This window comes from Gavia stellata, unplaced genomic scaffold, assembly GCF_030936135.1.
Source record: "Gavia stellata isolate bGavSte3 unplaced genomic scaffold, bGavSte3.hap2 HAP2_SCAFFOLD_156, whole genome shotgun sequence".
NCBI classification, from domain to species: Eukaryota; Metazoa; Chordata; class Aves; order Gaviiformes; family Gaviidae; genus Gavia; species Gavia stellata.
In genome coordinates this window covers 127,801-142,965 of record NW_026777232.1, presented here as the reverse complement: position 1 = coordinate 142,965, position 15,165 = coordinate 127,801, and the positions used below count along the sequence as shown (strand labels likewise).

Sequence of the window (15,165 nt, the reverse complement as noted above, 5' to 3'; positions counted from 1 at the left end):
GGCAGCACTTGATAGGATGTGCAGAAGACTGGACCAGCACTAGAAGCTGGAAATCAGATCATGCTCTTCCAGCCATGTCTGTCCCTTTCAGAGCAGCAGCTCATCTTTATACCCTCGTAGAGCTCCATTATGCCTCTTTTCGCAGCTAGCTAGTCTCAGAGAGCAGACAGCTAGCAGTTTACACAAGCGCAACAGTTCAGTGCCAGACAAGGCGGGAGAAGAAAGGACCTGGCCAGCTGCTGAACAGACAGAACTCAACTGGACAAACAAACATTCTCTCCTAGGACAGAAAGCAAAACCCCCCGGAGGAGGAGAACAGCAACAACAAGATCGGTAAGAGGAGAGGGAGTGTATTCTGAAGACCCTTGCACACTCGTCATTACCTGGCATAGAAGAGTAAATAGGCACGCTGGCAGAGAACCGTCTTGATGTCACAAAGACGTACAGAGTCATCATCCATGTCGTACCACTGTCCATCACTGGCCTGCAAAGAAAGGCAATGCTATCTTCAGATGAACTGCAGGGTTTTTAAAACAAAACCACAGGCAGGACACCACTGAAGGACACAATACGCCAACGCAAATCGCCAAGTGGGCTTTTACCTTCACGAAGCAGTAATAGTGTCCTTTGTGACAGCGGGAACCTGCATGTACCACGACGGCATACAAGGAATAGAGGAGTGGTTCTCCAGCCGCTTGAGACATGTATGCGCCAAGGTCCAAATACTCCGGATACCGCACAACCTAGGGAGAGGCCAAGAAGACTCAAAAAGTATCCTGAGAGTCTTTAGGAAGCAGCCCGAGAAAACCTTGCCACCAAACGCAGCCTAGAGGTATACAAATAGATCTTGTCGGTTCATCAGAAACAGATGTTGCCGTTTCGTCATTTATTTGGCAGAAAAATGTTCTTGGCCAAACCAGCTCTTCACGAGCACAGCAGGTGCTTACCTTCACATTGGAACTTTCCTCTTACCGCAAGGGAAAGAGCAAGGCCTAGCTATTGCATGGATTTATTTTAGACAGCTGCACTCGATAGCCGTCGTGTGCAGACATCCACAACTTCCAAAAAAGGCTTCTCCTTCAGGAAAGGTCTCATTCAACGCAGACAAAGTTGCAGTACTCTTGTATGCATACCTTGCTAATCTTTCTGCCAGAGAAAGCATCAAATCTCTTCAAGCACACTGTCAGGATGTTGGAGGAATGATGTATGGTAAGCCTCTTGGACGCAGTGGCCAGCTGTTCACACCTTGAACACAAGCACAGAGCCAACTGTTGCAGCCTATCTGCTCCCCACTCTGCCTCCCAACCACGTATGCTTGAGTTAAGGCTTGTTTTGCCCAACTAGCCTATGCACATGTTTGCATTTCAGAGCCCTGAAGTCCATACGCTCTCGCTGAAGGTAGCTTCGGTCTAGGGTGGCTCACTTTGGAGAGCAGCAGCCTGCAGTCTTTACGAGACAAGCCCTAGGCATGGCACTGTTCAGAGTGCCAGCGGGGGCTGCTACTGCTCCGAGAACTGAGGTCTCCTGGACACAGATGCAAGCATCCAAAAAGCCTTGGAAATGAAACTGTCGATGGCTTTCTCGAGGAAGCTGCTGTTGCCAAATCGCTGTCCGGAGCTCCTCCTTGCTTGGGCTCGCCACTGCATATGGGACATGACTTTTCCCTTCTGGCCATAGGGGTAGTTCAGTGGGCAACTTCATAGCTAGGGTGGTTGACCACCTCCAGGGTAGGTGGGTGATGCGGGGGTTGACCAGGGAAGAAATACCGTAATCCAGTATCTGCTATGAAGATGACGTTAGTAATAATCTTACTTGCTGCATTTATAGCCATTTTCAGCATCCAACTGCTCAGGTCTGACAAAGTCTTCTAGAGCTTCAGTGACAGATGAGGCTGCCTGCATGAGAAAGAAGGGAGAGCACTAAGCTCCTGGCAACTCAAGATCCCAAGAAATAGCTACCCGTGTGGTACCAGCGTTATGCCAATCAACAGCTACGCCTGGGCGGTACCGGAGTTGCCTGTGGTACGCACGGTGAAAAAGAGCAAAAGCAATCAAAGCCATCTGTACAGCAATGGGAGGCGTATTGAGGGAGTCCAAAGCAGGGTGGGATGACAGTGTCATCATGGCTGTAGATGCCATCCTTACTCTTCACCCAGCCGACACCCAGCACCCAGCACAGGGAGACCAATTACAGGGCTTCCACAGAAGGAACACACAAGCCCAGTTCCCTTCCCACCCACCACCAAGCTCTGGCGTGGTAACAGCCCACCGTTTTAAGTCAACCGAGTTTACTGGAGATAAACTAGGCCCCCTGTAGGGGCCTTGAAACGTTTTGCACCACGATTTCAAAACACCTCACCTTGATATCCAAAGGAATATTAAGGAAGGCCTCGTAGGTGTCAGAAATGGCTTTGCAGCTCAAGCACGTTACTGGAAGGCAAGAAGAAATGCTTCACAGGTTGGGAAGGAGACTAACTCTGCCCAATTCAACGACCTTTCACACTACTTTAGACACACTGGACATACTGCCGCATGCTAGCAGCTGTTCACCACAACCCGAGAAAGAGCCACAGACCATTCTAAGGAGAGTCATATTCTTAAAAAATACCTCTGGATCTCAGAAATCCTCCAAAGACGTGATGAATGAGTGTGCTCGTTTGAGAAAATGTGTCCCAGCTGGAAAGAAATGGGAATTGGAGCTCAGAAGGTGGAAGGCAGAGGGTTAGCTCTTCCAAGAGTTTTCCTTGTTCGGACATGCCGGGACAGAGATTTTCACTGCCGGTCGTAAAGGAAGGAGTCAAAAGGGCTAGAAACCATTTCAATGGTCATGTGCTTATGCTTACTCGCTGCTTCTGCTCAAACAAGCCCTCTGCATGGCATCCACGGCGTAGCAGAAGAATTCATGCGCGTCTTCCTGGGTGCCAAGCTGGAAATGCTCTCCTATTCCTAAGAAAGAAGGAGGTTTTCCCATTGATCTCAGAGAAAAAGGAAAGAAAACGTAGCCTTCTAAAAACTCTCCTCCTTAGCCCAGCAAAACTCCTTTGGTCCCGGCAAAAACAATTACACACCGGGTTCTTCCGAAATCAAAAATACCTCCAAATGAAACCATCTGAAATGACTCACGTGGAAGCTCCTTGACGACAGCCGTCGGTTCGATGGCACTGCCCGAGCAAGACAGGACCTCCTCAATGTGCGCTTCCATTGTACACATCATGCAGAAGCCTTGCTCCGCACCTAAAGAGGGAGGGAAAGAAGGAAGGAAGGGAGGAAGGAAGGAAGCAAGCAAGCCTCTCAGTCAGGTAAAATAGACACAGCTAGGGAAAACTTTCAAGGAAAAAAAAACCACTGTTGAGCTTGTGACTCAACAGCCCTGGGGCAGTTTCTTGCGCAGTCGTATTGAAGACACATATCCGTTACGTCTGTATTAAAACAGACGGTCTGCATGAAAACGCACCGACATACCAGACTATAAAGCACAGAGGCTCAGAATGAACACGTATCGATATGGCAAGAGACTTCCAAGCTTATTGCATCCACAAATTAGAATCAAATCCAAAGAACATAGACGCAAGGGTTTGACAAACAAGGAATGACTTTCTCCTCCACAAAATGCCAGCTTCTACTAAAATCCCACACAAGTTGCTGGTTGTGTTCATATGAGCCCATCTCCTTTGGCTTTCTTGGGGTTGATTGGGGTTTTTTTTTTTCCCTCCTCACGCTTCACCAGTGACCATATCATTTACCAGAGCAGTAGGGCACTATGGAAACGAGCTGTGAAGCAACTCTGAGAATCTCGGATGCCCACATCCTCCATTTTAGCATCTTCCCAGCAGCAGCAGGAACTGCCGATGCCAAAGGCTCACTAAAAGCATGCCTTTCGAAGGCACTTCATCAGCTACAGGAAGCAAGAATTTATCTTCCCTGGGAGTAGGAGCATGGCGCAAGAAATCAAACTCAGGCGCTCCCTACGCTATGCCGAGCCTGCTCTGAAGGCAATATTGGAAGGCAGCTTCTAGAGGAAAATGAAGAGCTGTCTTCCCAGAGTCACTGTTCTTTTTTCATCTTCAGAGCTGCCCAAGAGATGCAAAAGAACGTGTAGCAAGGACTCACAGGACTGGCTGTGCTCATGAGAGAGCAAGTAGTTGGCCAGCGGCGGGGTGTACGTCAAACACTGCAGGATGGAGTTGAGGAAGCAGGTATTGCCCAGGTTGTAGAGGCCCCCTCCGACACTGCGTGTTTGCTGCCAGGCCATGCAGATCTTCTGCGGAGGAAACAGGTCCCTTTCTGGCAGAGCCATTCCGCCACTCGTGCCTGCAAGGAAATCAGATTTTAAAGGAGATCCTCTTGTTTTGGTTTAGGAAGGCCCTAGACCGATAGCCCTGGACTCGTCCCTCTTAGGATGTGTTACATAAAAGAGAACTAGGAAAAAGGAATTATGCTGACAGCCTGCATCTGCCCAAGCTGTAAGAGTAGAGCTCAGCTGACACCGAGGAAGGCACAGGCCAACCCACACTTCTACCCTGTCTCTGTCTGCACAATCCCCTGTCCAAAAGGAAGCTGAGAATTACCTTTTCCGCAAACTGAAATTGGCGGGAAGGGGAGGGAGAAGAAAAGGATGAAATTTCCCGGAAGAAGAGGAGAACGTAGAATGAAATGCAGACAGCAAGGAGCTGAGTGATCCCGCCGTCGAGTTCAGCCCACGCTCACTCTCGCCAGCACAGCTGCCAGCTCCGGGAGAGAGAGCATGGCAGGAGCTGCCTGGGGATGCCTTTATGACCACCCAGCCCTGGAACGCCCTTTGTGACACGGGCCGTGCGGGACCGTGCGGCAACGGGTCTGGCACCGCCCGGCACCTCCCGCAGCTGCGGCCACGGGGTCTCTCAGGACATCGCCTTCACGTCCACAGCGTTTTAGTCCACAGCAATTAACAAGTCCTTCTTAGAAGACAAAAAGGCACGGGGCTGCCTCTGAAGAGGACCAACTGTTGATCTGTTGCTCTGCCTTCTAACTCCTTTGCAAGCGACTCTTCTCCTGAGCTTTGGCCATCACCAGGGCTCTTGCTCTCCCTGGCTGATGACCATTGTGCTTCTGCCTTTCCGTGCTGCGAGTGCACCTCCGCTTGGGAGACTGAGGGGCTTCTGTTAGCTTCTCCGGTTCCTCAGTGTCAGAGCACGCTCTCTTCCTGCTGCAGTGCTCAGGGGAAGTTCTTGAGGAGTCGGCTGTTGTCTCCTGGGCATGCTTACGTTGGGTTCTTGAATTCTCAGGCCCACCATGCCTCCAGATAATGGACTCTTCCGCACTTTTTCCAGCTTCGTCATCGAAACTCTCTCTCTGCCTTGGGCTTCAGCGCCTAGTCCAGGGGTCAAATCAGGGCACCTGGAGAAACAACAGGGATCTTAGTTTAGACTTGTTCGGTCAGCCTCCTCTTGGCCTCCAGCCCATCCTGTCATTTCCTAGGAGCCATGGACAATACCCATGGACAGCTTAAAAACAGGTGCTTTATAAAATTGTGTGAGACGTCGATACACATCTTTGATGAGAGAAGTTCATGTTTCAAGGGGGAATGAAAACATCCGTTAGGAAACTGAGAATGACAGGTGTGGTCTATGGCACTTGTTGAAGCGCCTTTGTTTTGTATGGAACAAGGGACGCTTGATGCCACACCAAAAAAAAGAGACACATTAAGGGGGATTCGATAGCCTCGCCTGAGCTATATGGTTCGTTAAGCTACGCGCCTTGGTGGATGGGAGGTCTGCGTTCTTGTTACTGAAGCAATGGTTCAAGTATTGTGTTTGATAACTCATTTAATGTAAACCTTTGGGTGTACTCTTGAGCTATTTTAATAAATGGGGAAGTCCACGTAAATCTTAGTGGAGCTAGTTCTTACTGAGAGTGAGTACTTCACCAGTTGAAGACTTTCTAACGCAAGCAAGCAATTGCAGTTACCTGCTCTCAAATGTGACATCGTTTAATCCCAGAAGTCATGGTGGAGGTCACCTAAGCAATTTCAAGTAAGAAATTTCAAGATGCCCAGTCTTAGCTGCTTTCCAGTATTTAGGGGGCAAAACGTAGGCTACAAATAGAAAATCACCTGAGGATCTACATTTAGCTGTAATACTGATTCTTCAGTGTTTTCAAGAACGTCCACGTTCCAAAGGTTTTTGTAGTTCTTCAGAAGGTCTTGTACTTTTGATTACTATGTAAGCAACATGCAAGCCTACCATTTGCTGCCTTTTTTTTTTTGCTTTTAAAAACTTACAGTTTATGAATTCTACTTAGGTCTTGCTTAAGGGAAACGTTGGCATTTTTTTAGGCTTCAAACAGGTTTTGCTGAGCCACAAAAATTATTTAACCGTACAACTAGTTTCATGCCAGCTCTAGTCGATCTTTTTCACACCTGAATACCTCAGAGTATCCACAATATGACCACCATCTAGTGAGAATTCTAATATGTATTTCACTGTTGAAATGGCCCCGTTGTTCTCCTTGATGTTCGAGGACTCTGAGTGACACCTCGAGGTCAGGGACAGGCGGAAGCTGGACACCCAGCTTGAGGCTGGACACCTGAGTTGAAGGCAGCTAAAAGGAAGGGCTGCGAATTCAGTCTCGGATGGTGTAGCTGTCGGTTTCTAGTAGTGTTTTCGATAACTTGGTTGTGGTTTTGCTCTTGTTTTGGGGGACCGTGGGCTCTTCACTGCCACTGGGCACTGGAAGTGCCCAGAATATGGTTGCAAGAGCTTGGGGTTCAGTGCCCTGTGTGTGTCTTTTACCCTTACCGTGTAATGGAGTTGGCATGATGGGAATTCTTTCTAATTCAGCTGACCCACTTTCTTTCTAAAGAGGTGGACTGTGAGACTGTGGAGAAGGAGTGCCCCTGCCTCGACAAGAGCAGACCCAGTGACAGACGTAGGCAGAGCAAGGTCAGCTTCAGGAGCCCGGCCCGACACCAGCATCTGCCCCATGCTCCCGGACAGTTGTCTTGTGCACCCCAGCACCTCTGAGAGCTCGACCCAATGCCAGCAGCCATCTCCTGTGCCTGGAAAACCGGCCTGCCTTCCACGGAGCCCCGGTGGACCGGTCCCAGAAGGCCCGGACAGCCGCTCAGCCCGCCCACCCCCACCCTGTTCCCCATGGCTGTCCAACTCAGCCAGACGGCTGTTGCAGCACCAGCCCAGTGCCCTCCAGCCCCCGGAGGAACTGAAACCATCCCCCACCCCCTAAGCTCATGGTTCTGATCCTGCAAGGGCTTGAGGTGGTCCCAGCAGGGGATAGGTTGGGGGTGCGATGAGAGGCTCCTGATGGACAGCTTCAGGGGTTGACCATTTATTGCTGAATAAGAGCATAGCAATAAATACAGAGCAGCAGCACAATTGTCCGGGTCGTTATGGCAGCAAACCCAGGAATTCACCAATTCTGGGTTGAACTTCATGTCGGGGCACGCAGGGACATGGGTATCTGCAGTGTCAGCAGGCAGGGAGCTGGGCATGGGAGCCGCTGACCATAAAAATGAGGGTTTGGACCATAAAACGGAAATTCGGAACTCTAGAATCAAAGCTTTGGACCCTCAAAATGAAGTTTTGAGCCCTAAAAGTGGGGTTTGGACCACAAAAGCGAGGGTTTGGACACTCAGGATGCAGCTTGGACCCTAAAGACGACTAGCTGGATCCTAAAACTGAGCCTTTGGAGGCTGAAATTGAGGCTTTGGAAACTACAAATGCAGCTTTGGACTCTCAAAATGAGACTTTGTAAACTGAAATGGAGCCTTTGGACCACAAATTGAGGCTTTGGAGCCTCAAAGGAGGTTTATTGCCATACAAGTGATGGTTTAGACCCTAAGAATGAAAGTGAGCGTCCTAAAATAAAGGCTGTCGTTAATAAAGATAGGTTTGAACCCTATAAGTAAGGCTTTGGACTCTCAAACTGAGGCTTTGGACCTTCAAAATCAGACTTCAGGCCTTCAAAAGGATGCTGTCAGCCCTTGAAATGAGTCTTTGGACCTTAAAAGGGGGGGTTGGAACTTGTAATGGGGGTTTGGACTCTCTACACAAATCAGAACACCACTGAGGACTGAGTTGGGTTATGATGGCAATTTTATTGTTTTGATTGTAAATGGCAAGTTTGATGGTTAGCATTCTTTGGAGGATGTTTGTCTGCCGCCTTGGATGGTCAATTGCAGGTTGTGATGGCAAGCTCAGTCACAAGTGCAGCACGCTTCTGTCCATAAGCCACGCACCTGAAACACCTGGCAAAGAGTGAGGCAACATTTGCTGGTGATGCTGCAAGTGTTGCTTCCTGTTGAGGCCTCGTCTCCAGAGTTCTCTTTGGATTTCCTTTTCTTCTTCACTTTCTTGCATTTCTTTTTCAATTCTGGGTCACCAGAATGCTCGCTTCTGTCTTTTGCCGCCTTCTTTTGGTCGCACTTTCATCGCCCTCTGCACAGGACTGTTTCCTCTTTCTGCGTGTTTGTTTTCTATTAGCCTGGCAAGAGCCTGCTGCCTCTGGGTGAACCGGCACTGGTGGGAGCGCACGTCCCTCAAGTGAGTATTTCCCAGGCTGCAGCTCGCCTACCGAACCAGGATGCAAGTCTGCTCTGTGGCGGCTCAAGCCGTGCACACCTTCCCGTCCGGAGCTTCTGCCATCACCAGGGCTGTTTCTCTCCCTGTGGGAAGAGCTGTGCAGGTTCGCACTGCCACGCGCCAGCTGACGGTGAGCGCGCTTCTGTGTTTTGGCACTGCCAATGGACCTCTGCCTGGGAGGCGGACCGTCTGAGTGGCTTCGGTTCAGTTTCTGCCCCTCCTCAGTGTCAGAGCGCACTCTCTTCCTGACGCAGTGCTGAGGGGGAGTTCCTGCAGAGTCTCCTATTTTTCTCTTCCCTTGGATCCTCTGCACATTTTCTCCACCTTCGTGATTTCTCAGTCCTGCGGTGCCTCCAGAAAATGCACTCTTCAGCGCTGGATCCAACTTTGCCCTGGAAGCGCTCGTTGTCTCTTGGCATTCAGCGCCTGCTCCAGGGGTCAGATCATGGTGCCTGGAGAAACAACAGTGCTCTTTTAGTCTAGGGCTGTTCTTGCAGCCTCCTCGTGGCTTCGGTCTCATCCTGTCATTTTCTGGCAGCACTTGATAGGATGTGCAGAAGACTGGACCAGCACTAGAAGCTGGAAATCAGATCATGCTCTTCCAGCCATGTCTGTCCCTTTCAGAGCAGCAGCTCATCTTTATACCCTCGTAGAGCTCCATTATGCCTCTTTTCGCAGCTAGCTAGTCTCAGAGAGCAGACAGCTAGCAGTTTACACAAGCGCAACAGTTCAGTGCCAGACAAGGCGGGAGAAGAAAGGACCTGGCCAGCTGCTGAACAGACAGAACTCAACTGGACAAACAAACATTCTCTCCTAGGACAGAAAGCAAAAGCCACCGGAGGAGGAGAACAGCAACAACAAGATCGGTAAGAGGAGAGGGAGTGTATTCTGAAGACCCTTGCACACTCGTCATTACCTGGCATAGAAGAGTAAATAGGCACGCTGGCAGAGAACCCTCTTGATGGCACAAAGACGTACAGAGTCATCATCCATGTCGTACCACTGTCCATCACTGGCCTGCAAAGAAAGGCAATGCTATCTTCAGATGAACTGCAGGGTTTTTAAAACAAAACCACAGGCAGGACACCACTGAAGGACACAATACGCCAACGCAAATCGCCAAGTGGGCTTTTACCTTCACTAAGCAGTAATAGTGTCCTTTGTGACAGCGGGAACCTGCATGTACCACGACGGCATACAAGGAATAGAGGAGTGGTTCTCCAGCCGCTTGAGACATGTATGCGCCAAGGTCCAAATACTCCGGATACCGCACAACCTAGGGAGAGGCCAAGAAGACTCAAAAAGTATCCTGAGAGTCTTTAGGAAGCAGCCCGAGAAAACCTTGCCACCAAACGCAGCCTAGAGGTATACAAATAGATCTTGTTGGTTCATCAGAAACAGATGTTGCCCTTTCATCATTTAAGTGGCAGAAAAATGTTCTTGGCCAAACCAGCTCTTCACGAGCACAGCAGGTGCTTACCTTCACATTGGAACTTTCCTCTTACCGCAAGGGAAAGAGCAAGGCCTAGCTATTGCATGGATTTTTTTAGAGGGCTGCACTCGATAGCCGTTGTGTGCAGACATTAACAACTCCCAGAAAAGGCTTCTCCTTCGGGAAAGGTCTCATTCAACGCAGACAAAGTTGCAGTACTCTTGTATGCATACCTTGCTAATCTTTCTGCCAGAGAAAGCATCAAATCTCTTCAAGCACACTGTCAGGATGTTGGAGGAATGATGTATGGTAAGCCTCTTGGACGCAGTGGCCAGCTGTTCACACCTTGAACACAAGCACAGAGCCAACCGTTGCAGCCTATCTGCTCCCCACTCTGCCTCCCAACCACGTATGCTTGAGTTAAGGCTTGTTTTGCCCAACTAGCCTATGCACATGTTTGCATTTCAGAGCCCTGAAGTCCATACGCTCTCAGTGAAGGTAGCTTCGGTCTAGGGTGGCTCACTTTGGAGAGCAGCAGCCTGCAGTCCTTACGAGACAAGCCCTAGGCATGGCACTGTTCAGAGTGCCAGCGGGGGCTGCTACTGCTCCGAGGACTGAGGTCTCCTGGACACAGATGCAAGCATCCAAAAAGCCTTGGAAATGAAACTGTCGATGGCTTTCTCGAGGAAGCTGCTGTTGCCAAATCGCTGTCCGGAGCTCCTCCTTGCTTGGGCTCGCCACTGCATATGGGACATGACTTTTCCCTTCTGGCCATAGGGGTAGTTCAGTGGGCAACTTCATAGCTAGGGTGGTTGACCACCTCCAGGGTAGGTGGGTGATGCGGGGGTTGACCAGGGAAGAAATACCGTAATCCAGTATCTGCTATGAAGATGACGTTAGTAATAATCTTACTTGCTGCATTTATAGCCATTTTCAGCATCCAACTGCTCAGGTCTGACAAAGTCTTCTAGAGCTTCAGTGACAGATGAGGCTGCCTGCATGAGAAAGAAGGGAGAGCACTAAGCTCCTGGCAACTCAAGATCCCAAGAAATAGCTACCCGTGTGGTACCAGCGTTATGCCAATCAACAGCTACGCCTGGGCGGTACCGGTGTTGCCTGTGGTACGCACGGTGAAAAAGAGCAAAAGCAATCAAAGCCATCTGTACAGCAATGGGAGGCGTACTGAGGGAGTCCAAAGCAGGGTGGGATGACAGTGTCATCATGGCTGTAGATGCCATCCTTACTCTTCACCCAGCCGACACCCAGCACCCAGCACAGGGAGACCAATTACAGGGCTTCCACAGAAGGAACACACAAGCCCAGTTCCCTTCCCACCCACCACCAAGCTCTGGCGTGGTAACAGCCCACCGTTTTAAGTCAACCAAGTTTACTGGAGATAAACTAGGACCCCTGTAGGGGCCTTGAAACGTTTTGCACCACGATTTCAAAACACCTCACCTTGATATCCAAAGGAATATTAAGGAAGGCCTCGTAGGTGTCAGAAATGGCTTTGCAGCTCAAGCACGTTACTGGAAGGCAAGAAGAAATGCTTCACAGGTTGGGAAGGAGACTAACTCTGCCCAATTCAACGACCTTTCACACTACTTTAGACACACTGGACATACTGCCGCATGCTAGCAGCTGTTCACCACAACCCGAGAAAGAGCCACAGACCATTCTAAGGAGAGTCATATTCTTAAAAAATACCTCTGGATCTCAGAAATCCTCCAAAGACGTGATGAATGAGTGTGCTCGTTTGAGAAAATGTGTCCCAGCTGGAAAGAAATGGGAATTGGAGCTCAGAAGGTGGAAGGCAGAGGGTTAGCTCTTCCAAGAGTTTTCCTTGTTCGGACATGCCGGGACAGAGATTTTCACTGCCGGTCGTAAAGGAAGGAGTCAAAAGGGCTAGAAACCATTTCAATGGTCATGTGCTGATGCTTACTCGCTGCTTCTGCTCAAACAAGCCCTCTGCATGGCATCCACGGCGTAGCAGAAGAATTCATGCGCGTCTTCCTGGGTGCCAAGCTGGAAATGCTCTCCTATTCCTAAGAAAGAAGGAGGTTTTCCCATTGATCTCAGAGAAAAAGGAAAGAAAACGTAGCCTTCTAAAAACTCTCCTCCTTAGCCCAGCAAAACTCCTTTGGTCCCGGCAAAAACAATTACACACCGGGTTCTTCCGAAATCAAAAATACCTCCAAATGAAACCATCTGAAATGACTCACGTGGAAGCTCCTTGACGACAGCCGTCGGTTCGATGGCACTGCCCGAGCAAGACAGGACCTCCTCAATGTGCGCTTCCATTGTACACATCATGCAGAAGCCTTGCTCCGCACCTAAAGAGGGAGGGAAAGAAGGAAGGAAGGGAGGAAGGAAGGAAGCAAGCAAGCCTCTCAGTCAGGTAAAATAGACACAGCTAGGGAAAACTTTCAAGGAAAAAAAAAACACTGTTGAGCTAGTGACTCAACAGCCCTGGGGCAGTTTCTTGCGCAGTCGTATTGAAGACACATATCCGTTACGTCTGTATTAAAACAGACGGTCTGCATGAAGCAAGCAAGCCTCTCAGTCAGGTGAAATAGACACAGCTAGGGAAAACTTTCAAGGAAAAAAAACACCAAAGCACCCCACGTTTAAGCTACAGGTACAATCCCCACTCTCCATTCTACAAGCTCTTCTCCTCAGATGCCAGTGGCTCAACAGCCCTGGGGCAGTTTCTTGCGCAGTCGTATTGAAGACACATATCCGTTACGTCTGTATTAAAACAGACGGTCTGCATGAAAACGCACCGACATACCAGACTAGAAAGCACAGAGGCTCAGAATGAACACGTATCAATAAGGCAAGAGACTTCCAAGCTTATTGCGTCCACAAATTAGAATCAAATCCAAAGAACATAGACGCAAGGGTTTGACAAACAAGGAATGATTTTCTCCTCCACAAAATGCCAGCTTCTACTAAAATCCCACACAAGTTGCTGGTTGTGTTCATATGAGCCCATCTCCTTTGGCTTTCTTGGGGTTGATTGGGGTTTTTTTTTCCCTCCTCACGCTTCACCGGTGACCATATCATTTACCACAGCAGCAGGGCACTATGGAAACGAGCTGTGAAGCAACTCTGAGAATCTCGGATGCCCACATCCTCCAGGAAGCCCATGTTCCCAGCAGCAGCAGGAACTGCCGATGCCAAAGGCTCACTAAAAGCATGCCTTTCGAAGGCACTTCATCAGCTACAGGAAGCAAGAATTTATCTTCCCTGGGAGTAGGAGCATGGCGCAAGAAATCAAACTCAGGCGCTCCCTACGCTATGCCGAGCCTGCTCTGAAGGCAATATTGGAAGGCAGCTTCTAGAGGAAAATGAAGAGCTGTCTTCCCAGAGTCACTGTTCTTTTTTCATCTTCAGAGCTGCCCAAGAGATGCAAAAGAACGTGTAGCAAGGACTCACAGGACTGGCTGTGCTCATGAGAGAGCAAGTAGTTGGCCAGCGGCGGGGTGTACGTCAAACACTGCAGGATGGAGTTGAGGAAGCAGGTATTGCCCAGGTTGTAGAGGCCCCCTCCGACACTGCGTGTTTGCTGCCAGGCCATGCAGATCTTCTGCGGAGGAAACAGGTCCCTTTCTGGCAGAGCCATTCCGCCACTCGTGCCTGCAAGGAAATCAGATTTTAAAGGAGATCCTCTTGTTTTGGTTTAGGAAGGCCCTAGACCGATAGCCCTGGACTCGTCCCTCTTAGGATGTGTTACATAAAAGAGAACTAGGAAAAAGGAATTATGCTGACAGCCTGCATCTGCCCAAGCTGTAAGAGTAGAGCTCAGCTGACACCGAGGAAGGCACAGGCCAACCCACACTTCTACCCTGTCTCTGTCTGCACAATCCCCTGTCCAAAAGGAAGCTGAGAATTACCTTTTCCGCAAACTGAAATTGGCGGGAAGGGGAGGGAGAAGAAAAGGATGAAATTTCCCGGAAGAAGAGGAGAACGTAGAATGAAATGCAGACAGCAAGGAGCTGAGTGATCCCGCCGTCGAGTTCAGCCCACGCTCACTCTCGCCAGCACAGCTGCCAGCTCCGGGAGAGAGAGCATGGCAGGAGCTGCCTGGGGATGCCTTTATGACCACCCAGCCCTGGAACGCCCTTTGTGACACGGGCCGTGCGGGACCGTGCGGCAACGGGTCTGGCACCGCCCGGCACCTCCCGCAGCTGCGGCCACGGGGTCTCTCAGGACATCGCCTTCACGTCCACAGCGTTTTAGTCCACAGCAATTAACAAGTCCTTCTTAGAAGACAAAAAGGCACGGGGCTGCCTCTGAAGAGGACCAACTGTTGATCTGTTGCTCTGCCTTCTAACTCCTTTGCAAGCGACTCTTCTCCTGAGCTTTGGCCTTCACCAGGGCTCTTGCTCTCCCTGGCTGATGACCATTGTGCTTCTGCCTTTCCGTGCTGCGAGTGCACCTCCGCTTGGGAGACTGAGGGGCTTCTGTTAGCTTCTCCGGTTCCTCAGTGTCAGAGCACGCTCTCTTCCTGCTGCAGTGCTCAGGGGAAGTTCTTGAGGAGTCGGCTGTTGTCTCCTGGGCATGCTTACGTTGGGTTCTTGAATTCTCAGGCCCACCATGCCTCCAGATAATGGACTCTTCCGCACTTTTTCCAGCTTCGTCATCGAAACTCTCTCTCTGCCTTGGGCTTCAGCGCCTAGTCCAGGGGTCAAATCAGGGCACCTGGAGAAACAACAGGGATCTTAGTTTAGACTTGTTCGGTCAGCCTCCTCTTGGCCTCCAGCCCATCCTGTCATTTCCTAGGAGCCATGGACAATACCCATGGACAGCTTAAAAACAGGTGCTTTATAAAATTGTGTGAGACGTCGATACACATCTTTGATGAGAGAAGTTCATGTTTCAAGGGGGAATGAAAACATCCGTTAGGAAACTGAGAATGACAGGTGTGGTCTATGGCACTTGTTGAAGCGCCTTTGTTTTGTATGGAACAAGGGACGCTTGATGCCACACCAAAAAAAAGAGACACATTAAGGGGGATTCGATAGCCTCGCCTGAGCTATATGGTTCGTTAAGCCACGCGCCTTGGTGGATGGGAGGTCTGCGTTCTTGTTACTGAAGCAATGGTTCAAGTATTGTGTTTGATAACTCATTTAATGTAAACCTTTGGGTGTACTCT

General features: G+C 49.8%; 2 protein-coding genes across 2 annotated transcripts; both read right to left on the bottom strand.

The window, feature by feature from the left end:
- Positions 1–383: 383 nt before the first annotated feature.
- LOC132321850 (ubiquitin carboxyl-terminal hydrolase 42-like) lies at positions 384–5,317 on the bottom strand (the record flags this gene model as incomplete). The annotated part of the gene is made up of 10 exons (XM_059835261.1): positions 5,239–5,317; positions 4,110–4,310; positions 3,123–3,233; positions 2,843–2,945; positions 2,608–2,675; positions 2,359–2,429; positions 1,813–1,895; positions 1,134–1,245; positions 603–743; positions 384–484 (listed from the first exon to the last, which is right to left on the bottom strand). Coding segments are annotated over exons 1-10 (1,070 nt in total), but the record flags the coding sequence as incomplete, so codon positions are not given.
- A 1,059-nt stretch (positions 5,318–6,376) lies between these two features.
- Positions 6,377–14,653, bottom strand: LOC132321849 (ubiquitin carboxyl-terminal hydrolase 42-like). Its single transcript, XM_059835260.1, has 11 exons — positions 14,575–14,653; positions 13,446–13,646; positions 12,230–12,340; positions 11,950–12,052; positions 11,715–11,782; positions 11,466–11,536; positions 10,920–11,002; positions 10,241–10,352; positions 9,711–9,851; positions 9,492–9,592; positions 6,377–6,512 (listed from the first exon to the last, which is right to left on the bottom strand). The coding sequence occupies exons 1-11, from the start codon at positions 14,651–14,653 to the stop codon at positions 6,377–6,379; spliced, it is 1,206 nt and encodes a 401-aa protein (XP_059691243.1).
- Positions 14,654–15,165: the final 512 nt, after the last annotated feature.